This window comes from Anomalospiza imberbis, chromosome Z (genome assembly GCF_031753505.1).
Source record: "Anomalospiza imberbis isolate Cuckoo-Finch-1a 21T00152 chromosome Z, ASM3175350v1, whole genome shotgun sequence".
Taxonomy (NCBI): Eukaryota; Metazoa; Chordata; class Aves; order Passeriformes; family Viduidae; genus Anomalospiza; species Anomalospiza imberbis.
Genome location: NC_089721.1, coordinates 17122661 through 17147836, shown reverse-complemented (window position 1 = coordinate 17147836; position 25176 = coordinate 17122661). Strand labels below are relative to the sequence as shown.

The window sequence follows — 25176 nt, the reverse complement described above, 5'->3', positions numbered from 1 at the left end:
ACCCAACTTTACGCATAGAGGGACAAAAAAATGCCACTAAGAGAACAGGAAGAGTATGGCCAGCAGGTCAAAGAAGGTTGATCCTTTCCCTTTACTTGGCCCTTGTGAGGCTACATCTAGAGAATAGTGCTCAGTTCTGGGCTCCTCAGTACAAAAAAGACAAGGAGTACCAGAGAGCATCCAGTGAAGTGCAACAAAGATGATGAGGGGACTGGAGCATCTCTCTAATGAGGGGAGACTACAGGATCTGGGCCTGTTCAGTCTAGAGAAGACTGAGAGGAGATCTTATTGATGTGTATAAATATCTCCAAGGCAGATGCCAACGGGATGGTGCCAGACTTTTTTCAGTGGTGCCCAGCAACAGGACAAGATGTAATGACCATAAATTAAAAGAAAAAATTCCACCTAAACATGAGGAAGAACTTTACATTGAGGGTGGCAGTGCACTGGAACAGGCTGCCCAGGGAAGTCATGGAGTCTCTGTCTAGAGACATTGAACACCCACCCTGTGGCAGGGGTTTGGACCAAGGAATCTCCTGAAGTCCCTTCCAAGTCTGACAATGCTGTGATTCTGTAAAAAGGAGTAGATATAACTTGCATGTAACAGACATGGCACGTTTTAGATAAAAACACTGCAAACTAAATTTTACTTTCTCTGTTTGCCAGAGCAACCAACGCACACGAGAAAGGCTGAAGGCTTTGGAGTTCTGTTTCATGTTCCTGATACTTATGGCGTGGTGGTCAGCGTGACGCCAGCTCTCCTGCACACGAGCACCTGGTACCGAGGTGACACGGCCGGGTCCGCTCACGCTCGGCGCTCCCGGCCCGGGGCGTCCCAGACACCGGGCTCCGCCGGGCGCTGAGCGCTCCGCCGGCTGCTCCAGCAGCCACCCCGCCGGCGGGGCGGGCGCCCTCTCCGGGCGGGGCCGGGCTGGGGCGGGCCGAGCGCCGTCGCCGGCCGGGGCGGCGCCGCCAGAGGAGGGTCCCGGCGGGTCCCCGGCGCTCTCTGCCCCGCCTCCGCCGCCCCGCCCGGCCCGGCCCGGCCCGTCCCGTCCCGGTCCCCCCGCGCCCGCACGGACGGTCCGGCGGGCCCGCTGCCGCCATTGGCTCACGGCGCCATCCGGGCACTCGGCGCGGCGCCGCCGCTCGGCCCCATCGTCCCAATATGGCGGAGGTGAGCGGGCAGAGCGGGCCGGGCGCGGGGCTCGCCCGGCGCCCCGCGGGGCCCCGCGCCCGCAGCGCCTCCGCGCCGCCCCGGCACCCCCGGGAGGTGCCTCCGCGGCTGCTCGGCGGCACCGACGGGGGCGGCGGGGCCGGGGCGGTGGGGCCTGTGCGACCAGGCCGCGGGACGGGCGCGGTGCCGGTGCGCGGCCCGCGGGCGGCGGAGGGGCCGCGGGACGGGCCGGTGGCGTCGCCGCTGCGGCGCGGGCCATGGAGAACCTCCCGGAGGGAGGGAGGAGGAGCGAGCCGCGGGCTGGGAGCGCGGACGAGGCGGCGGCCGGTCCAGTCCGTGACACGTCCCGCCTGGCCGGGGCCGGAGGGAGCGGGAGCGCCGGCCGGGCCTGGCGCGGCCCCGGGGGGGGCCTTGTGCCAGAGGAGGAGGAGGGACGGAGAGCGGCAGGCGGGAGCGAGGGAAGAAGGGATGGGCGAGGGTGAGCGGGATGGAGCGGTCAGCAGGGCGGGACGCTGGTGCTGAGGCTGGAGCGGAGCGGGGCAAAGCAGGGTGGCGGGGAAACGGGGCAGCTCCGACGGCTGCGTGGAATGAAGGGCCCTGCCTGCTGCCGGGCCGCAGGGAGCCCGCTCTTATCTCGCTCTCTCTTTTCCCTGCAGGCTTCCTTTGGGAGTTCGAGCCCAGGTTCGTCCTCGCCCACCTTCTGCATCGACACCCGGCCTGTCGCCCGCACACCGTTCTCTCCTTGCTGCTCCTTCCCAAATTTATCCCCTCGTAGTTTTCCTAAGGCTTCGTGTGCACGCTGTTAACCGCCTACCAGGTTTTCAAGAGGAGATGTGCGCTACGGAATCCTTCACTTAAGCCCAGTTGCAGTTAGAAATTGGCTCCTCAGAACCAAAAATGATATCAAAGTTGTGTAGCACTTTTAAGTCAGCATCTCAGTAAAGCCAGATAGCCTGGAGAGAGACATCTTGTCTTGTTGCTGATAACTACAGGCTTGTCTAAATTTTTGACTTCTTGGTAATAACAGAAAATATTTAAAATCATAACAAGTAATTTTAAAGGCTGTAACTAAATGCTCTTAAGGTTCTTCGGAATACATTATATAACCAAGCATAATTAACATCAGCAGGGCTATTCTCAAATATTTGGGAAACATACTTGCTTCTATGTAAATGCATTCTGCAGTGTTTGTCATAATTTTTAACTATAGTGAAATTTGTTGAGCTTGTATTTTTCAGTATAGTTTTGAATATTTTAAATGGTGTACTGAGCATTCAGAACTACAGGAGAAGTGTGACTTTTTAATGTAAAGTCTGTGGAACAGAACTTCCCCTTGAGTTAAATAGAAAATGAGTTAGAAAGGCAATTATAAGAAATAATCTTGATCACAGCCTTATAAGTGCATGTTAGATTAAGGCACTTGATATTTTCTTAAAATTTGAGCAGGATGTGATACCCAGCAGCAGGACGATTAAACACATAATGTCATTATTGGAACTGTAGTAGTGTTGTCAGCTATGCTGAAATTTCTGTGAGACCATAATATGAATAGCATGGGAATAAAAAGCATTTTTGTCCTGAGTGTTTCTCTACAGTATGATATTACAAACTTCGTCAGCTTTGTCTTAGGCAAGCTGAACAAAGTTCAATTACCTGCATGTACAGAATGAATACTTAGCATAACTGATGAAAAGTTGCATTAAGTTTCAGAAGTGTTGGTATATACAGCTGTCTCAAGGCTGAAAACAGTGCAAAGAGGAATATTTTATTACTTTTTGAAGAGGGTTGAAAATTTGTAGTTACTTCTTTCAAAACTTTTGAAGAAGTTCCGTGATAGAAATAATTCTTGATAAACCTTTTATTTGATGCTTGAAAGCTAAGGATTGCAACAGACCACTAGTATATAAGGGGAAACCAGAAGTGAAAGAGAAATATACTAGTCTTTTTCCTCCAACCTGAAAGCCATAAAGAAGTGAACATTAAAGAGCAAAGCAACCCTGTAATTTGGTGATTCTTGACAATAGAACACTGACTACTGATGCAGAATATTTTAGTCTTGAAAACTGATTTACTCTAGTGATAATCTTCCACATGACAAAGTGCATTTAAAATAATAGTACTTTTTTGATTACTGAGTATTGTCTTCAGTAATTAAAAAGTGTCTGTTGGACTACAGAGATATCACACTGGGTTGTTAATTAATGTGATCCATTAGGAGCATTTTGTTATTTTTAGTGTATTTTCCATAGTATCTCTTGAAATTCTGCTGTTTATTTTTCTAGATCTAGTGCTACAAATTAATTTATTAGAAGATCCATTTGTGAGGCTAAAGCAATTGGAAGCGAGTCTCACTTTATTTTGCTATTAGTAGGATATGAATTCATAGCCTAAGTTACCTGTTTGCCAGTCAAAAAGAATGCTTGTTACCATATAAATCAGATCAATAAAATCAGAGTCTATAGATGACAGTCTTGCAGCTTCTGATATCTTTTGATCTGTGTGCTTTGTATCTTAATGACGATTTCAAGAGTGTTTTGAACGTCTTTTATTCAGTAAAATATTAGTTTGGGATTGTATTTCCTGCAACTTAGTTTTGCTCATTTAGGTTCTTCTCCCTGCTATTCTGTTTGTAGCAAGAGAGAAAGTGGTCCTTATTACTTAAAAATATGAAAAGGAAAGGTCATCTAAAGCAGCTGAATTTGTCAAGTAGTTACAAATTTGTTACTTCACTGAGATTTCTGATCTTGTTTGTAAGAGAATTAATGCAAATTTTTTGCTGGGATTTAATTTCTTATGTTGGTATAAGGGAAAAAAATCTCAAATTAAGTTTTTTTCTTGATAGTTGGCTCTTTATCATCTGAGGATCATGACTTTGACCCATCTGCTGAAATGCTGGTACATGATTATGATGATGAGCGAACTCTTGAAGAAGAGGAAATGATGGAAGAAAGCAAAAATTTCAGCTCTGAAATTGAAGATTTAGAAAAGGTAAGAGAGATTCTCTCCCTTGTGGATGTACATACTGTACTTTTCTATACATATTTGACTTTTCATATACACTGTAACTTTTCTAGTGAAAAGACCCTTCAACCTGCCCTTCAGTTTGTATTATATAGGGCAGTTTTCTGCAAAAATGCATTTGCAGCTAGTTTGAAAGACTGTCAGGTTAGGATGTAGCAGTGCATCATCACAGAAAAGGCTGAACGTAGCTTCTTGATGGTATTCTTAATGGTATTTTTTTTATTTAGTAGCACATTTGCTTTGGTAGAGAAATCACTGACATAGGTTTTAGAGGCCTGTTGTCTAAAGTCACTTGTACGTTGAAACTGTACATTTTGCATACTATTAAAATGACATTTAGCTGTGTTTCATTATGTCAGTCAGGTTTTACTTTTCCAGTATGCAAACAATCCTGGTTTAGGCATAATGGGTCCCATTGATTTGCTATATAAATGGTATTTCTAGATCTTAGTTTAATCAGTTTAGCATTCAGTGGATGTACAAAATGATCAGTGTGCTCTTTGGCTTTTCCTATTCCATTTTACACTTCTTAATAAGAAGTTTTTCCTATTTACACCTCTTGTTCATTTGTGGCAGTGTAGCATGCATTCTAAATGCCCACTGAATGCTGAACACCCAGAAATTGATGCTATTTGCATTACTGTTTGGAAACCCACTTACACCACTTAGCATAACTGCAGGTTTTGGTCAACATACTTCCAAAAAAGTGTGTTTTTTAGCATCAAATACAAGGCTGTATTTATGTAGTCCATGTAAAAACAAGTTTTCTTCATGTGGAGTTTACAGTGTTTGTACTCCTGATTTTTTTTTTCTTGTCTTACTACCTTTACAATTATATTTGGCTGATTATGAGCTTGCTGTTGTAGTAGTGAAGCAGTTTGCCAGGTCTAATGGTTAAAATGGAGTTTTTACTCCACAAAATTCTCTTACTGCTTCTGTAATAGAAGAAAGAAGAACTGAGAGACACTCATCTTAAACACTTTATTACTTTAATTCCTTATCCTGGAAAGACTTGGACCTGAGTTTCTGTTTACCCATTTTGAAAAGTCTTTGCAGGACTGAAACCTTGCCTGGCTAAAGAAAAAAAGGAATTTGATCAGTGTGTGAGTTCAGCAGTAAATTTTTAGAGGTATAACTTCTAAAGTTGTAAATATTTGAAAATATTTTTCATACTCTGATGTCTTGAACCAGGTAATGAAAAGAAATCTTCACTACTTTTATTGTTTTATTAATTGTATTAGGATGCAAGTATGATGATAGTTACTAGAATCACTTGATCAAAAGCTGTTGGAAAACACAAGTTAAAAATCAAGCCTTTCTCTTGATTTTTGCCTTTTCTTGGCTATCTCTCTCTTGCTACATTCTCAATGGTTAATATAAAATACATTGTGCAGGAGATGAAAGGAAGGGCTTAGAAATTGTTGTATTGGTTTACTTCTGTGGGGGTTTTCACGTGTGCAGCTGTAGCTATGTAGGAATGAAATCTTCAAGGTTTTCTATATTTCTCTTAAAGAAATATTGACAAATCATGTTCTACGGTATCAATCAGATAACGAGCAAATTTTTAATACTTTTTAGCTGCATCCAGTAAAATGTCTTCCCCAGCAGCTTGACAGAATTTCACTATATGCCAAGATACATGTTTATGAATTATTGTTATCATAGAATCACAGTATTTTAAACCTTTAATCATTCCTGTTTTTAGCTTAGTTTTTCTTTGTTTTTTATTTCTGTTCTTCAAAATATGTCTTATTCTCTTAGGCCTGAACTGTTTACAAATAATTGGCAATATGTTGAAGTATTATAACTCTTCTTGCATTAGGAAGGAAACATGCCATTGGAAGATTTACTAGCATTCTATGGCTATGAACCCACGATTCCAGTTATGCCAGGTTCCAGTGCAAATAGCTCTCCAAGTGAACTGGCAGATGAACTTCCAGATATGACTCTAGATAAGGTAAGTCAGAATCATTTTCACCTGAATTGTTTAAAAGCAGAAATCCAGGTGGCTTTAAATTACATGTCATAATCTCTTGATGTTACAAAATACATATTTTTGTTAATTTTGATATATATTGTCACTCTGGGATCTTACTTTTCAAGGATACTGGGCATCTGGTTCTAATAATGATGCACAGCAACTTTAGTGTCACTATATTAGTACAAAAGAAAACTAAATATGTCAATAGTTCTAAAACACATGCAAACTTTTAAGTAGGAGGTTTGTTAGTTGTTTTGTTTTTTTAGTTAAGAAGTGGGATTTTTTGATAATAAATGCAATGTCCAGAAATAACTTTGACTTCCACCACACATCAAGTACCAAAAAATGGTATGAAAATAACTTGAAAATGTACTCTTGAATGCTTTGGAATTTTATTTTCAAATGCATATCTTTTAGAAAGGTATCAGCCATGAGAGATTGTTTTATGTGTAGCGACTATATGTGTTGCATTGCTGATACAAAACCCTGAAACTTCAGCTTTTGTGGTTTGCAAGTTAACTTAAAATTCTGAGATTTTATTCTGATTTTTGGCCACAAAGCATGTGCAGCTTGTAGTTGAGCTTAAAAAGTATGCAAGTAATAAGTATATGTCTTTGTTTTTCCTGTGAGTATGATGTAATGATAAACTCCACAGAAAGAAGGATATAATGATGGCTCTGCACATCTGATTCTCATTAGGATTCACGATTGTGTTGAGGCTACAAAAATGTAGTTGGCTTGTTGTCTAATACAGTTCTTTCCCTTCCAGATCTCTGTTAGAGGGGTTCAAACATGTCTGCGAGCAGAGGAAGTGTGCCTTTTCTTTCTTAATATTTTTTCTTTAACCTATGAAAACGTCAGAGCTAACTTCTCAGCAAAAGTCTACAAAAAACTGGGCCGGGTTTTTTTTTTTTGTGGGATTTTTTTGGTTTTTGTTGTTGTTGTTGGTTTTTTTTTTTTTGGTTTTTTTTTTTTTTTTTTTTTTTGTTGGTTGGCTTTTCCCCCAGAGTTTAGGAGGCAGTAGTAGGCTTTTAAAGCTTCAGTATATCTGTCATGCAAAGAATGACAGAATGCTAAATACATGAGGCAGTTTACGTTGGTGTTTCTTACTGGAAGCAGTTGAAGGAACATCTGAGATTGATACTTGCAGAAGTTAATTCTTGTGCATTTGTTTTAATAGAAGACAGGGGAACCACTATGTTTGACTCTGAAATGAAAGGTTATATTCTTACAGTTAATAGTAGCAAACCAGCTTTTTATTTAAAGGGGTGTGGTCCGCTGAATTTTCTTATGGGAAGGTAATTCATTTTAATTAATGAGGCTTACAATTGGCTGAATCTAAGTGCTTACCAGTCTATATTTTATAGTCACTCTGAGGTTTCATTTTTTTTTAATTTTAATTATACAGGAAGAAATCGCTAAAGACCTCTTGTCGGGTGATGATGAAGAAACACAGTCCTCTGCTGATGACTTGACACCATCAGTTACTTCACATGAGGCTACTGACTTCTTTCCTCGGCCACTAAGATGTAGGAAACCTAATTTTATAATAGTACTCAAAAAGTTGTAGCATTATGTATAGCTTTGTAGCTTAAAATACCAAAATTGAGGAGTACAACTCACTGTACCAGGAGTTGAGAAACAGTGCTGTGCAGGATGTTGTACATGAACGTTGCCTTTGGTTGGCATTACTGAGTACCTAAAAGACTTACATTTGGTTCTCTGCTCAAAGCACAAGTAAAATTCATGTCTCTATAAATACAATGACTTCATAGGCAATGGTAAATACAGTATTGAGGAACACTCTTCATGATTTTCGATATGTTAGTGAATTATATGAACATGTAACCCATTCTTTTAAATTAGTGTTTCTGTACTAAAATTTTTGCTGCTGCTTTTAAGCCAGTGACTCCTCCGTGCAGCCTGTGGATGTGAACTGGGACGCAGTGTCTTTGTGATTATTTCCCTTCACACATTCAACACTTTTCCATAGGACTTCATGGGGTGAGCCAAAGTAGTTTTATATGGGATGGGGCCTGTAAACCCATGACCACCAAAATTTCACTATCCATGGAGCTGTGATGGGAAAGAACCAGTGGTTCAGTTATCCAACCTGGATGAGATATTCCTTATTGCCTGTTGCATCTCATTTGTTCACTGGTGTCCTAGAGTTAGAGCAGTGTGGAGGACTTATATCACAGTTCTAATTTGGCAAATATCTTAAGGTATTCCATGGGGGATTTCATTTTTGTAGAGGAGGGGGGAATAAAGGGATTGAGCTGCCTCAGTCACCAGCAATCATAACCCTTTGCATGCTGCTGTCTGATAAATGCAGGACATTTTTATTGAAAGAGAGATACAAAAACCTTAAAAATTGTAATGCCCCTTTTTCAGTTAAACTCCAAAACATGCTGGCACTTGGGAACTGTTAATGAATATGACATTTTAAGTGTGGCAGTTTCATAGAGAAATATGTTTAGCCCCTCATCTGTACTGAGGATTAGGAAACAGTCATCTTTGTTCTCAGCTGTCATGGTTTTCTTTCAAAATCTTACTTATTAGAACATTAAGCTGGACATTTTAAGATCAAGTATCCACCATTTCAGGGAAGGAGATGTCAGTTCTCTGTGCTGTTGGCAGTTCCATCTTTTTTCTGGTCTATGTCCATTTCCCAGATTCTAAGATAATGTTAAGTTTTAAGATATGCATTATCTAATACATAACACAGACTGTTTCCTTAAGTTTACATTAATTGGGCAAAATAATTGCCTGATTGTCCAAGCATATTGTTCCATTCAATCAGATTAGCTCCTTGCTTGCTACTTGTAAAACCAAAAAGAGATAGACTCGTGATTTTAGTAATTACTATGGAAGAAGACCCTCAGTCCATTCAGTCTTGGATATTGTATCTGATATTAATGGTGTTTTAGCTGTGATGAAGCTAAAATTTCAGCCCAATTTATGAGTATGTTTTTTCTGAAGTTGGAGAATACAATATATGTGTAATTGTGTCCCAAATGTAGATTCCCTTTTGCTGGAGATTATACAACTATAAAAATAGAACTGCTTCAGAACCCAGTGCCACAGCGTTCCAGATTCTAAAATATTAGTTATTCTATGGAGTAATGTATTTGAATTGTTTGGAGGGCTCTGCTGTATTTCTTCCTAAGGGAAAGAAAAAAAAATCTATAATAGGAATAAGGAGTCTTTTGCTCTCTTTTACTTACTCCATTTTGTATGTCTCTCCTGTATCTTCATTCTGTGCTAAGACAGCCTGGTTTAAAGGAATGTTGTGAATGCCCATTAAAACTTCTGTTGAAAGGTTTTAGCAGGTAATAAAGGCATGCCTTCAGCTTTACTCTCTTTGTAATTAACCTGAGGCTGTGTCACAGCCTTGGAAGTTTTCTGTTTTTTCTCTATGTGTAAGCTTTTACTGAGAAAATCAACCAAAAAAAAGTCGTTTCCTTTTGACAGTTGAAAATATAATAGATTGTGTCATTTGCAATGATGATAAATGTTTCAGTTCTGCAGTATATAAATAACAGTGTGTTCTGACTTCATTCTGGTTTGGTTTTCATATAAATCTGGATCAAAAGACACATAAAAAGTGTCTCCCTGAATAAAAGCAGGTGCTACTTTAAAAAGTAAATGATAATTTGTACTTCTGTGCTTGAACAGAAAATTCTTCATAGCTAAAAGCAAACTTCTTTGTTTCTGAAGCAAACACCACATGTGATGGAGATAAGGAATCTGATGGTGAAGATGTAGAGGCAGACAATGGTAATTCATCTGAAGACTTGAGAAAGGTAATATTTTTTTAAAGTTAGAACTTTGCTGTTAAAAAAAAAATCCAGTGAGATTTTTAGTATGTATCTAAAATTGTACCTTCATTCAGGAATTCTATGTCACATGCCAGGTTAATGATGTTTTTTATACTTGCGTACACAAAATATTGTTGATCACTTTTTCTCTTCATTTTTATTCCATTTTCAGGAAATAATGGTTGGTTCACAGTACCAGGCTGAAATTCCAGCTTACCTTGGCAGATGCATTGATGATGAAAAGGGTATGTTCTTCTAATTGTTTTACTTCTTATTTTTTGTTTATACATAGCTCTTGATGGAAAAATGTTATTTAAATTTGTAAGGTCAATTCAATTACCTAGCTAAAGTCTCAGAAACTATTAAAAATCGTACTAGAAAGTTGAAGTAGCAAACTGTATACTTATATCTCAGAAGTGTGACTCTCCAACATGGAGAGGACATTCTTAGGACAAAATTAGATGCTTAACTCTGAAGTGTCCAGTAATACCAGGTTTCAACTAACTGCAGGAGTTAGGAGTTACTTTTGTTGGAGAACCGTAGCTGGTCTATGAGCATGTAACTTAGCTTACACTGAAGTTGTTCAAAACAGTCTCTCCTTGCTTGTTTTTTTTTTTTTGGCAGGTGAAACCATGTGAGTTACAAAATTGGTGTGGAAAACAAAGCAATAAGCTATTTTAAATTTCCTTGTATAGGTCCTGTAATACTGTGTCTTAAAAATTAAGTGTTTTAAGTATAATGTTACTCCAGTGCAGATTTAGGTTAAAAACTGCAGTTGGGCTAGAGTGGAGAAAAAAAGCCTTATTTAATAGAGTTTTGTTTCTTTAGAAACATAGTACATATAGCTATGAAATTAAAAAGGCAAGTAATGCAAAAACATTAGCTCATGGGTGGAACAGCTGTGAAATTTAAAAATGGGTGGGGTGATGTAATAATAAATGAAGGGCATTCTGTGTTTTTTTCTGTAAATTTTTGATATTCTGTAAGTTTCTTTAACATTTAAGGGCGATGTTATTTTAGTGAATTGTATTAAATCTTTTCAACAATGCCACCTGCTCTTTTGATGAAAAAATCCTTTGCAAGAGAGAAGAAGAATGTTTGGTAGGGATGGAGCTGGAAGTGTTAGGAAGTGAGTATCTTTGTGTTGTTTAAGACCTAGGAAAGTCTCCAGTTTTTTAAGATTCAAGCATGGTGCTAATCGGTTGCAAGAAGTGGAGGAGGAAGGACTGGATTTATGTGGGTAGTTCTTTTACTATTTCCACATCTTGACTTATCCTTAGCCAAGAACTAAGGAAGTTCTTATAACCAGCAGATGACCAAAGTGGGGTTATTCTGCTGGTTTTCTCTGTAATGAACTGGTAGTAGAAAGAACCAATGAAAGTGTTGTCTGATAGCATGGCCAAGAGCAGAGGGGTAGCTGCCAGATCAGAGAGCTCAAGGAGCATCTTTTGAAGTCATTAGTAATGGACTCCAGTGAAAAGCTCTGCGATATCTTGGTGATAAAGAAAACTGAATAGGAGTATCACCAGCACTCTGGAAGGCTGGGCTTGGTAGTAGGGCTGGAGGGTTCTGTGAAAGCCTTTTCTGCACGCCTGGCAGAACTGTGATGGCAAATAGGGGCTTACATTTGTGCTATGTAGTCCAGCTACCAGAATTGAGCTAGAAAGCAGTTCCCGTACTCCTATAAACTTTATACTGGGAACATGTCTGACTGAAAGCTTATCTGTGTTGATAAGCCATTAAAGAACTCTCAAAGGTGTAGTTTTATTCTTCATCTTAGCCTAATGTTGTTTCCTGCATTTTTAGGCGAGCTTTGAGCATCTCCATCTTTTCTGCTGTAACAGCCATTAGAATTCTATGTTTGAATTAAGTAACTCAAATTCTATATTGCCAAGAGAGTACATGAAACATGATGTGCAATGGTATTCACATCTATTGATCAGAGTGAAGGATTTATAGTTTAATCTCGTATTGAAACATATGCACAGACTGACAAAGGTTCAGGTCAGCTCTTGTGTGTTGTATTGTCCTTGAAGTAAGCTATCTGAGAATTGCAGATGTCATTTCAATGTACTGTGGAGGACTGTACATCCTAATCACTTAAAGCATTCAACATACCAAGTTCTTAACAGCATTCAGTTGCTACCGAATGAAAAAAAAAAAAGCACCACATTGCCATATAGATTGCCATTTTGTTACATAATTTTTTGGCTAATTTTTCTTGAAAATTACTAAATAGCCAAAGTGATCTGCTGTTTAAAAGTGGTATGGCTTGATTTGATTATTTCTGTGTTCCTGTTCTTCGTATTTGTGAAATAGCTTTTAGTGTTATAGCCTTAAAAATGTTATACATGGCATGAATGTATTTCTGTTTTATCAGCTTATGAAAATGAAGACCATTTACTTTGGAAACCTGATGTGATCTCAGAAAGTAAAGTTAAAGAATACCTTTTTGAAACCTCCTTAAGAACAGGAAATGAAAAAATGATTGGCAGAATTCCTGAAGGACTACATACACGGGACAATGAACAAGTAGGTTTTATATCCTGTTCCATTTGTGACACAACACTCTGTAATTAACATGTGGTCTCTTTCTCTGCTTTGTATTATAAATGCAATACTACTCAATGTTGGCTATTATGGGGTCAAGATGTTACTTAAATTTTTTAAGTACATGCTTAAAAATCTTGAGTATTTGAATGTTGGCAGCCTTGTGATCTGTGATGTTTCTGATTGTCATACTGTTGATAAATTCAGCCTTTTTAATAATTGCATATAGTGTTTTACATTTTTTTAGGTAAATCTTGCCTCAGCTTTTGAATGGCTTTGGTTTTGGCTCTTATTTTTAAATTTTCATAATATGTAAAGATAAAGCCTCTATTTTTTTTACACTAGATATGTTCACTGGAAGATTCGTTTTGGAGGTCTAGATTGGATATTAGAAAACTTTGACTTTTTCTAAAGACTTTTTTTTTATTTTGTAGGCACTGTATGAACTTCTTAAAAGTAGCCATAATGTTAAAGAAGCAATTGAGAGATACTGCTCAAATGGAAAGGCATCTCAGGGTAAGAGAATCCCTGTTTTTTCAGGAAAGTGTGGTTTAAAAAAATAGTTGTGTGGAAAATCCTTGAGTAGGAATCACATTATCAAGCACATCCCCGTCATAATGATTTTAGCACAAATTAGGTATAATCTGACAGTTGGCCAATTGAAGGTTCTGCTATAGAAGTTTACAGTTTGTAGAAAGGTTGAGGGTATGAGTTTGATCTTCCCTTCTTTCATCCACAGGTGTTGTAACAATGAAACAGATTGAGGAGAAGAGTGGGGAGAGATGTGATTCTGCTGCTATAAAGCAGTTCTCACCCACTATTTAGTATCTCTTTGAGATAGTGATTGATTACAGTCTGATGGCATTTGTACCAAAATCAGGAAAATATAGGTGGGTATATAAATATGCCCCCACTCTGTGCTAATATTTTTGCTATGCCAGCCCTTAATGGGCTCTATTGTATAGTTCCATAGGGCATGGAGAGCTTTCCTTGAGTCTGCATTGTAAAATGAGCTTCCATCTTGATTGTCCTTAATATTTATTAATCCTTAAATGAAAACCAGAGTCTTGTCATTTAACAAAGATGGGATTTTGTCTTTTATTTTTGTATATGTATTGTGTGAAGCCACTGGGTTATGAGCTCTGCTATAAGTTGATGTTCTGGCAGATAGCCCTCTACTTAGAAGTGGATCCAAAGAGAAGTTGAGTGTATGCAATTTAGGTGCTGTGAGAGACAGGTGTCTTAAGTGGTTGAACGCCGGCTGGCAACTTAAATACCACACAGCTGCTCACTCACTACTGCTCCACCACTTCCTTTCCTGGTGGAGATGAGAATTAGAGGAAAAAAGTAGAACTTTGGGGCTGAGCTAAGAACAGTTTAATAATTGAAACAAAAAAAGAATATAGTATGAATACTAGTGATACTGATGACAATAATAATTGCAATGAAAGGGAAAGACAGAGGAATAAAACCCCAGGGAGGCGAGTGATGCACAGTGAGGCGGGTGCTCAGCACCTGCTGACCGATGCCCAGCCCGTCCCCCAGCAGCTCCTGGCCCCTCCCAGCCAGCTCGCCCCATTTCATCCTGGCCATGTCAGTCTGTGTATGGAACATCCCTTTGGCCAGGTCAGGTCAGCTCTCCTGGCCACGCTCCCCCAGCCTCTGGGGCACCTGATCAATGCAGAGCACAAGACACTGAAATGTCCTCAATTGCACAGTTTGGCACCAACTAAAACATCAGTGTGTTATCAATATTTTCATATGGGATCCAAAACACAGTGCTTTACCAGCTACTAGAAAGAAAATTATCTCAACCAAAATCAGGACACTAAGGTCAAGCTTAAGAGGGCAATAAGGACTATAAGAAGAATGCTTTAAAAACCTCATGTACAAGAAGAGATTGTGTAGACCTTAAAGTATCAGCTGCAGGGCTGTATCCTAAATCCAGTACCTCTCTGGAATTTAGGTTCCTCTTTCAGGATTGAAGAATACCTCTGTTCATTTGTGGCTTTGATGCCTCGTGAAGGCTGACCTAGAACAGAGGCTAGACAGAGTTAAAGAATAAAGTAGGGATTTATTAAAAGGCCTCACTGGATACACCTTGGGCAGTACAAGAGCCCAGCCAGGGCTACACACAAGATGAACCCAAAATGGTCACAAAATGCACGACCAGTCACAAGGTCTCTCACTTTTACAAGTTCTGGTCCATTTGCATATTGGAGTTAATTGTCCAATTATAGCTTTAGGTTATGAAGTCTTTCATCTTTCACATGAAAACATCTTTCATGTTTTTCTCTCTTCATTCTGCCATTGTTTATGCTCTTCGGTCTAGATTTGGCTTAGCTATCCTTGGTCCCCAGCTAGGAAAGGAATTGTTTTATCTGCCTACTCTGTGAAGAGAGCTTACCATCCCTTAATATGAAGCTCAGAATTACACACTAAAGCAGCACAGAATCTGTAAAATATAAAAGCTAAAACCTGAGGCATCAGCTTAGAGGCCAAAATTCCATCCTAAGGACTAGTAGTCCTTACCTATACCCCATCCCCTGTTCAAATGGAATTGTTATACCCTCATTAAAATGGTAAGGGATAGATGGAGGAGTAAGGCCTGGTAGATGAGGGAGAGGCTGTAGATGTTGCCTACCTAGACTTCAGTAAAGCCTTTGACACCATTTTCCTCAGCATTCTCCTGCAGATTCTGACAGCCCATGGCTTGGACAGGGGCGCACTCTTTGATGGGGTAAAGCTGTCTGGATGGCCAGGCCTAGAGAATGGTGGTAAACGGAATTACACCCAGCTGATGTGTTCCCCAGGGCTCAGTATTGGGGGCAGTTCTGTTTAATATCTTTATCAATGATCTGGATCAAGTGCACTCTCAGTCCATTTGGAGGCAAAACCAATTTGGGTTGGAGTGTTGATCTGCTGGAGGGCAGGAAGGCTTTGCCAAGGGATCTGGACAGGCTGCATCGATGGGCTGAGGCCAGTGGTGTGAGGTTCAACAAGGCCAAGTGCCAGGTCCTGCCCTTGGGTCACAACAGCCCCAGGCAGCTCCACAGGCTGGGACAGAGTGGCTGGAAAGGACCTGGGGGTGCTGGTGACAGCAGCTGAGCATGAGCCAGGGTGTGCCCAGGTGGCCAAGAAGGCCAATGGCATCCTGGCCTGGATCAGCAATGGTGTGGCCAGCAGAAGCAGGGCAGGGATTGTCCCCCTGTGCTGGGCACTGGTGAGGCCACACCTCCAGTGCTGTGTCCAGCTCTGGGCCCTCACTGCAGGAAAGACACTGAGGAGCTGGAGTGAGTCCAGAGAAGGGCAATGGAGATGGGGAAGGGTCTGGAGCATAAGTCCTGTGAGGAGCAGCCGAGGGAGCTGAGAATGTTTGTCCTGGAGAAAAGGAAGCTCAGGAGAGACCTTATTACTCTTACAACTGTGTGAAGGGCGATTGTGGCAAGGTGGGGATTGCCTTCTCCCAGGAAGCCAGTGACAGGATGAGAGGAAATGGCGTCAAGCTGCACCAGGGGAAGTTTATATTAGACATTGCAAAGAATTTCATGGACTGGCTTGTTAAACATTGGAATGGGTTTTCCAGGAAGGTGGTGGAATCACCATCCTTGGGGGTGTTTAAGAAACAACTGGATATAAGGCATTTAGTGCTGTGGTCTAGTTGACATGGTGGTGTTTGATCAAAGGTTGGACTTCATGATTTTGGAGGTCTTTTCCAACCTTAATGATTCTATGACTCTGTAATGCTGTCAGTGCCTGTCTCTTCAAGTAGCCATTATACTGTGATCTGCTCTACCCACTGAAGCTCACTACTGTTCTCAGTATGGAAATCAAAAAATACACCACTCCAAGGCGAGTTTCTTAGCAGTGAGACTTTACATGGGGCTATTTTCTCCTCTTCAAAGGCTGTGAATTCTGTAGTAAGGAATGCAAAATTAATGGGGCTAAGAAAGAAAAAAACAGCTCTACAGTGGAGTGATTATCACTTTTCATCTGGGAGCAGAAAGGTCTGGTTTTCAGTGTCTGGTTCCAGAGATATTTTGAAATAAGTGAATGCGTTTTCCCCCACTGGCTTTAAATTTTAGTTGAGTGAAAACTTTTTACATTATGAATGTAAGATATCTGAAAAAAATCTCTCCTTATTTATATATATATACTTACAAAGTTACAATCAAGATAGGAAATTAATAAGAGTCTTGAATTATGATTGTTGTTGTTTGTCAAACCAAAATCAGTTTTAGAAAATGTAGGCTTAATTATTAAAAAAAAAATTGAGAAAATAAATTTGCAGTTTCTGCTTAAGAGATCTGAAGGGGTTAGAAGAGATCTGTGGCCCTTTAGGACTAGGTAGTTATTTGGGTTTTTTTCTGGATTCCCTGATATCCCTTATTTTTCAAAAGCCTGGATCATGTTAACTTTAGTCCCAGTCAGTTTGTCCTGTATGGCTTTTTGACCTAGGCTTAGTGCTGAGGCCCTCCTCCGTGGTGCATTATGCCTTTTCCAGGAGTGCACTACCTCACCAGGGAGTTTATGATATCAGGCAAGGTGCTGTATGTTCTGGGCAGTCTGTCTCATGCTGCATCCCTTTGGCTGTCAGTGTCAGGTTGGAATTGCTCTCCTGATGACAGTTCATCTCACCCTGTGTCTCAGCTGTGATTTACAGTGCCATGCATCAAGGCTGGCATCCAGGCTGGTAGTTAGCTCCTGGGTAAGACGTGGCCTAGAATGCTGAGTGCCTGGGAGGGTATGGGCCCAGCACTGTGGTTTGCATAGCAGGGCTGAGCTCTGTCAGGCCTTCATGTCTGTGATGCTCACTCAGTCAAAACAGGGCCATCCGTCAAAACAGGATTTTCCTTTGCTCTTTTTTCCAACAACCACCTTTCCTTATGTCCTATGTAACAAGAAATATTGAGAAAAATTACCACACTTATCACCTCAGTGATGTTTATCAAACACTTATTTTTTGATGACAAACATATTAAGAACAATAAACGTTTGAAATATCCTTTGCCTTCAAAGATGAACGATTTCTGAAATCAAACTCTTCTGGATCATTATTTGTAAAAAAGAACGTTAAATTTCAGGTAGGATAGTTTCTCAGTAGGAGAAATAAAATAGATCTAAATAACCGAATTACTTTTTTTTAGAATGTATTTGGATATTCATTAGGAACAAAATTTTTATTCTTTGTAAAAGGTTAATGAGTGAAATCAAGTTTCTCATGCTACTTTTATAATTATCTAGAAGAGATGACAGCATGGACAGAAGAAGAATGCAGAAGCTTTGAAAATGCACTTCTGATGTATGGAAAAGACTTTCATCTCATACAGAAAAACAAGGTTAGTATTCTACAGTTAAATGGAAGAGTTGGTAAATATATGATACTATGTGAAGGCAATATGTTTGTCAGCAGCCATACAGATGAGGGAAATAAGAACTATATTAAAATAAATTTGGCATTTTTGAACTAATTTTTCGTTTCTTTGCACTAATATTTCCAAATGTCATTGCAAATACTAGGCATTGTGAGATGAGTTAATATATTATATCTGAAATCAGCTTAAGTTGACATTACTTCTATTCATGCATGTGCATTACAATTCAATTTAAATTCATGCCTTTCCTAGAAGTGAACAGTATTTCTGTACCATGGCTATAGGAGGGGAGAATGCATCTTTGCCGAATTTATTCTGTCACCAGGAAGGTGCAAGTTTACAGAATCAGGCTGAGTTCTGTGTTTTTATAAGGTATAGTCATCCATAATACTCTCTTTTCTGAGCCATGAGTTCTAATCTTGGTCTGGATTGCTTCTGATTGACTTCTCCGTGCCTGACGAATAGGCAGGCCTTTTTGTTACTTTTATCAAAAACAATAGTTAACAAATCAATGTTTCCAAATTTCTTGTATACCTCCTTTATACTTTTTTTCGTTAGGAGTCTGGTGTTTTTATTGTATTTCAGGTGAACTTTGTAGTGTTGTGGTTGCTTTTCAACTACAGTCTGCTGGTCTTGCCCAATACCTGCCCAATACCATCCTAAATAATTTGGATAGTTCAGATTTTAAATGGACTTTAACAATAAACATTAATACATCAGAGATTTAAAATATATTTTCCAACATGGAACAAAACACGTGTTGATGTGTCTGTCACTATGGACCAGAATTTGTCTAAGAAAATCTACTGGGTTTTTTCCCAGGCAAAAGGCAAGAAAGTTTAGGGCAAGTTCTGGGATCCAGCCTAAGGTGATGTCACTTGTATACAGCAGGTATCAGCTAGACAAGATTTAGTGTGCGAAGGAGCTTAACTAGATGTGTTTCCTTATCACTGCAGTGCACAGCTTTGTTAACTGGGACTTCATGCATTAGCATATGGCCATCTGTTAATTTCCTCCCCTTCCTGGTATGTCTGTACCTAAACTAGCAAGGTTTACTACTGCCCTCAAGGCATTTTGCATTCGCCACTGATGTTTCTGTATGTTTGAAAACACTCAAATATATTTTACTGCCAGACTGTATTGGATAGAGTTGTAAAACTGGAACTGTGGGTGATGTGATCATGATGTGAAATGTTTCTTTATCAAAAAGTACATAAAAGTGGAAGTAATGACTTTTTCTCCAAGAATCTAACTTCACATAGCACCTCCATTTTAGGGAAAGAGACAAACAATGAGTGGTAGATCAAAATAAGTCTTTTCAGTCCTTACTACCTTCTCAACAAGACTACGGTTTTATTTTGTTTTAAGCATTTATTGCTGTTCTGGTTTGACAATTCTGTTGCCAAAGCCTCCGCAATTCTGGACTTTCCCCAAAGGAATACATACCCAGAGTCTTTGGTTCTTCATTCTTCTTAGATCACTCATTTGGCTTTTTTCATCGTAAGAAAAGTTATATCTTACAGTTTTAAAAATGTTTATATATATGTGTCTAAATACTTCGGATGTAGATAGAGTTTCAACCTAGTTTAAAGAAAATCCAGTAATGCAATGAGTAGAACAAATGTGACACTTAAACTATAGGTCAGTTTGAAGTCTGCAAAGATTTGTTCCAGAACAATAAAAACTAACAATATTGCAGGAGTGGGAATTGGGAAGATGACAAAACCTAAGTCTTTGCATTAATCTTGTCAATTTTTCTTATTGTCCTTTAGGTAAGAACCAGAACAGTTGCTGAGTGTGTGGCTTTCTACTACATGTGGAAGAAGTCGGAACGTTATGATTACTTTGCTCAGCAAACAAGATTTGGAAAGAAGAAATATAACCATCATCCAGGAGTTACGTAAGTAAAATGTTCTTGGAATGTGTTTCTGTTGCAGATTGTAAATGCAGAAGACTTCCCCCCCACCCCACTTCTGTCATTGCAATGTAAAGCTTCAGTGGCTATGGCAACTGAAATTAAATCTATCATCATTTATAGGTCTTGTTTTCTAGTTAAATAATACATTATGGATGCAATATTATTTTAGGGACTACATGGATCGTTTGGTAGATGAAGCAGAATCCCTTGGAGGAGCAGTGCATTCTTCAGCCTTAACATCTAATAGTCGAACTGAAACCATTCCTGATCAACAGCTAAGCATTCTTAACTCTATCACTGCCAATGAGTTGACAGGTAAATCAAGGAAAAAACAATATCTTTGTTGGAACTACGCAAACAACTGTTTAATTTACATTTGTGTTCATCTGTTTTCCAGCACTGACAAACAGCGTAGCTACCGTCTGCCACACTTCAGATGTGAACTGCCTGGATGACGCTTTTCCTCCCATGGACAGCTTACCCCGAGCACCAGTTAATCATGTGCCTGTTGGAACAGAAGAATTGCTTAACTTGCCTAGCAATGGTGAAAGTGATTGTTTTAATTTATTTGAGACTGGGTTTTATCATTCAGAGCTAAACCAAATGAACATGTGCAGTGAGGAGGCAGAAAGACCTGCGAAGAGATTGAAAATGGGGATTGCTGTCCCAGAATCTTTCATGAATGATGTCTCTGTAAATAACCTTGGTGTGGACTTTGAGAGCCACACACACCACATTACCAATGCCAAAATGGCTGTTTCAGTGGCTGACTTCAGCAGTCTATCTGCAAATGAGACAAATGGTTTTATCAATACCCACACTCTCCACCAACATGCTGCCCTTCATTCAGAATGACTGTGGAAAACTAAACGAATAGTGGGTACTTTATGCAGTAGTAGTAAACTTGATGGGAGCTATCAGGTTTGCTTAGTCTTTCACTGGAAGTTTGAACTTTATGACATCAGTGATGTCTTTGTATGTACAGAACTATATCTTGATTTATCAAGAGTAATTTCTTTTTTCAGTCCATAAATGTGGAAATGTCATAGGATATGTGGCAGAGTTTGGAACTAAGAGAACTCTGTGATGCAGCTTTAAGCTCTGCTTCAGTTTTTTTTTTCCTAAAGCCTGTAGACGGAGGCCACCGTTTCAAAACCAGCACAGAAGTTCTGAACGTATTGGAGTGGCTTTTTTAGTGTAAGTTACATTTGCTGTAATGGATGCAGTGGAATAACAATGTTTACAGGTACTGATCCTGATCCCTGCTCAATGTAGCATTTCCCCCCCCCCCCCCTTATAAAGGCAGGGATGAGTTTGTTTATTTTAAACTGCACAAACATACAAGGATGTTTTTTAAATGGAACCTTCTCTCATGTGATACTAAACTAAAGCACTTCAGTTTACAAAGCAGCAAATTCATGTTGGTGGAAGCTAGCACAAGGGACTTAAGATGAGTAAAGTGAAGATCTACACTTGAATGCTGTTGCAAAATTAAAGATCATGGCTACCTTACACAGAAGTAATCATGCTGCCATAGACATCTGTGTACTTCAAACTTACTGGCTCAAACAGATGAGTTTTAGGCTATATTGTATTTGGAAGGGGTTTGTCCACAACTTTGGAGAGTGATGCAGTCGTGTACCTTAACTTTCCTAAGGCAGCTGATGTTAAAAGCTACAGTCTGCACAGCTTAGGATTTACCACTAAACAGTCTACATTTGGAAGACATCTTAAGTTGTTTGGAGCACTGCAGTTCTAAGTGTTACAGTTTTGAGGGAATATCTAGTTTATATAGTAATAGTAGAACCTTGAAGTACAAGCTTGAAAGTTTTTATTTAGCGTGGATTGCATTTACTTGTTTTGGCAAGTCATTGGATTCAAAATGGCACTGCACTTCTTTGGTCAAATAGGAATGGATGAGTGAAAATGCATACCATAAAAGCAACTATTTAACTTCATTACATTTTTTAAATTTTGAACCTTGAGTGCAATTTAGCCATCCAGGATTTTTGTCTTGCAAATGTTTGCTCCAATTACTGCAGGAACCAAGCATAGTATTGGCTTGTAACATAACATAGCATACAACTTGCAGGGTGTTCTAATGGAAGCCTGAACCTTCCTTCAGTAGGATTACTCCTGTCCCTCCATACTTTTTCTTTGCACTGTTTGTATTACAAGTTTAATTGCCACTAATTTGTTCTCATTATTCAAGCAATTAAGTTTGCATTGTTGATATTTTCAATAGTTGCTTCAAGGTTGTGCTGAGTAATTAGAAAGTAGTGACTTTAATATTTGAAAGGGAAGAGGGTATTTATTACGCATACTGTGAACTGCATTGATATCCCAAGTTTCAGATGCAGCATATGGAGTTTTCTTTACAACATTTTAATGAAGATTGCTTTGAAGTGTTTATGCAATAGCACATTTATCCTATTAAAAACAAATTAGTTTAGCACAGTGGACAAAGTAGATATGATTTTGTAATCAGTTCTTAACTTAAACATCTGAAATAATTAACTTTAGTAAGTACACAGTAAATAACGGGTAGCCTTGGCCCTGTGTTGTACTCTTGACATTTTTAGCCAAGTTCTCAGCTTGTTACTGCTGTGTTTTGTGCTGAACTTTGTACCTTGTTTCCTTTGTTTATGAATCAACCCATCTTAAGTAATTTTGTAGAATTCTGGCCATAATCCTCCATTGTTATACATTCAGGTTTATCTATGGGTTTGCAGTGAGTGGCTGGTCTGTATAAAAATCATACAAAGATGACTGAATGCTTATACCAGTTGCACTTAAATGAACATGCCCATTTTCATTAGTTGATGCAGTAATATACTCAGTTTATCTATGCATTGCTGGGCTCTTAATGTAGGCAGAGACTTGTCTAAGGTTTGGGTTGTCAGCAAGTTGAATGGACACTTTAGTTATTTAATAAAGACTTTGACCAAAATTCAGAAAATTATACGAGAAAAATGATTTCCGGGTAGTCTAATATAAATGCTGATCTTATTTAGCCTGTTGGCTAGCTGGCTGGTATAGTTTACTTTTAATTCCTTGTTAAAATGAGGCAATAATTTGCAAGATTTCGTAAATATGTAAATTCTTCATATCTTTTTAGATATCTCTTTCAATATTTTCTGACTACTTCTGTGTATAGTAACATTTTTGTGCATGCTTGATGTGACATCCATAAATTTGTACCACTATGACTTTATCCATGCAAAATAGATATTTATTGAACTTTACTTTTAAAAGCTGGACTTACTTTTTTTCTCTCAGTTTAAAACATTTAAATGGAGAACTTGTTACTGTTTATTAAAAGAATTGTGTTTTGAAAGTCAGCATGGAGATAACTGAATTGCAACCATGTGAAGAAATTACAATGCCTTGGCTATTACACAGTGAAGCACAATTCTTGTAACAAACTGTGATGAGTTCTTTGTCCTTTGCCACGTGTTTTCTTCATACAAACAAACCAAAAAAATCCATAATGGGCAATTGCAGTGTTGGTAAATGTATCCTTTTTATGTACAGGGAATCTGAAGAGGGTAGCAGATTCATGTAGAAGTGTAACTGGTGCTGTGATTATAGCAATACCACAGTTGGTCACACATCATCTTCCCATGCTAGGTTCTTAAATGTTTAGTCTTCCTCTTGTAATGGTCAAACTGCTGAATTTACTTGAAGGATGTACAATACTGTTTTAAGAATATGAAATTGTGTACAATTAGGTCAGTGAATTGTGCAATTGAAACTGAGAGTCAAAAATATAGGAAAACTTCAGTTCAAGTAGGACACAGTGATACTACTTAATTTAACCAAAGTCTCTAATGAGTATTTCAACTTTGAATGTAAACTAATGAATAAACTGACCAACAGGGATGCCATTTGCCCAGCATTACAAGCACATTGTCTACAGACAGGGAAATGAAAATACAGTTATTTGTAAGATAATGACAAGGTTACTATTTTTATTATTCCTATTTTTCATTGAAAGAAGGAGGAAGATGCTGTCAGTTGTACAATAAAGTAGTAATGGTTATAGTCTTCCTAATAAAACAGAGATACCAGTTATTCTCAGTTCAAAGTAACTACCCTGTGCATAACAACAAATCAAGTGACAATCGGAACATGTTTAAGTATCAGATGTTCAAGAGGAAGTTGCTGTTGTTGAATTGGTTTTAATATTTGTACATAAACACTGATTTTTTTTTTTGAGCATTATTTTGTATTTGTTGTACTTTAATACCTGGTGTACAGTTCCAGAAATAAATGTCTGGAAACCTTTCTTTATTTGTAAAGCTCTCCATGCATCTGCACTGTGTTTGCTACTTCATTTCCAGGGATATTTAACAGTTACTTTGAATGCACTTTTAAGAACTCTGCACATGCTACCATCTATGTAGAGGTACACAGAGGAGTGAAAAATGCAGCAGTTGCTCCTCATATGGCTTTCCCTCCAGAATCTTCAACGTCCTCATGGCCCTCCTCTGGATCTTCTCTAGTAGTTTAATGTCTTCTATTGTGGCACCCAAAAGTGCCTCAGCACTTGAGGTGAGGCTGCCCCAGAGCAGAGCAGAGCAGGACAATCCCGTCCCTTGCCCACCTGATGCCCCCAGGACACCCTTGGCCCTCCTGGCTGCCAGGGCACTGCTGGCTCATGTTCAGCTTGCCATGGACCAGAACCCCAGGGCCCTTTCCATGGCACTGCTCTCCAGCCTCTCATTGCCCAGTCTGTCTGTACATCCAGGGCTGCCCTATCCCAGGTGCAAAATTCGGCACTTTCCTTTGTTAAACTTCATATGGTTGGTGATTGCCCATCTTTCTAATTTTTTAAGGTCTCTCTGCCCTCAAGGGAGGCAACAGCTCCTCCACGTTTAGGGTGATCAGCAAACTTAGTATCCTGTTCATCCTTTGTCCAAGTCATGTATGAACATGTCAAAGAGCACAGGCCTGATGACAGAGCCCTGTGGAACCCCCATAGAGACAGGTCCCCAGTCTGATGTCACCCCTTTCACTGTAACCCTTTGTGCCCAGCCCGTGAGCCAGTTCTCACCCATCCCATGATGTATTAGTCCAGGCGTGAGCTGGATGTTTTTTCCAGAAAGATGCAGTGAGAGAGAGCAATGGAAGCTTTACGGAAATCCAAAAAGATCACATCAATTGGCTTCCCTACATGTGCTACCTTGTCATAAATGGAAATCAGGTTCAATAAGCAGGATTTTCCCTCGCATGAAGCTGTGCTGGCTGTGACCAGTGACTAAATTGTCCTCCAGCTGTTTTTCAATACTTCCCAGAATAGTCTTTTCCATGATTTTACTTGGCACTGAAGTGAG

General features: G+C 39.5%; 1 protein-coding gene across 4 annotated transcripts; it reads left to right on the top strand.

Annotated features, from left to right (window-relative positions):
• Positions 1-941: 941 nt before the first annotated feature.
• Positions 942-24127, top strand: MIER3 (MIER family member 3). 4 transcript variants are annotated; one of them, XM_068177289.1, is made up of 13 exons: positions 942-1174; positions 1831-1855; positions 4037-4162; positions 6018-6152; positions 7585-7705; positions 9897-9982; positions 10170-10242; positions 12378-12529; positions 12982-13063; positions 17792-17886; positions 19695-19822; positions 20010-20155; positions 20238-24127. In XM_068177289.1, exons 3-13 carry the CDS (start codon positions 4064-4066, stop codon positions 20693-20695), a joined length of 1575 nt encoding a protein of 524 aa, XP_068033390.1. In that variant the 5' UTR covers positions 942-1174; positions 1831-1855; positions 4037-4063; the 3' UTR covers positions 20696-24127. The 4 variants fall into 4 exon arrangements, with proteins under 4 accessions (XP_068033390.1, XP_068033389.1, XP_068033388.1 ...); XM_068177288.1 differs by having other exon boundaries at positions 1032-1174; positions 4017-4162; XM_068177287.1 differs by lacking the exon at positions 942-1174 and adding an exon at positions 1415-1506 and having other exon boundaries at positions 4017-4162; positions 17795-17886.
• Positions 24128-25176: the final 1049 nt, after the last annotated feature.

Coding starts and splice junctions, on each gene's coding strand:
- MIER3 (XM_068177286.1), top strand. CDS start 1,432: ATGGAGAACCTCCCGGAGGGAGGGAGGAGGAGCGAGCCGCGGGCTGGG. Junction 17,887..19,694: donor ATCTCATACAGAAAAACAAG/GTTAGTATTCTA, acceptor ATTGTCCTTTAG/GTAAGAACCAGAACAGTTGC. Junction 19,823..20,009: donor AACCATCATCCAGGAGTTAC/GTAAGTAAAATG, acceptor ATATTATTTTAG/GGACTACATGGATCGTTTGG.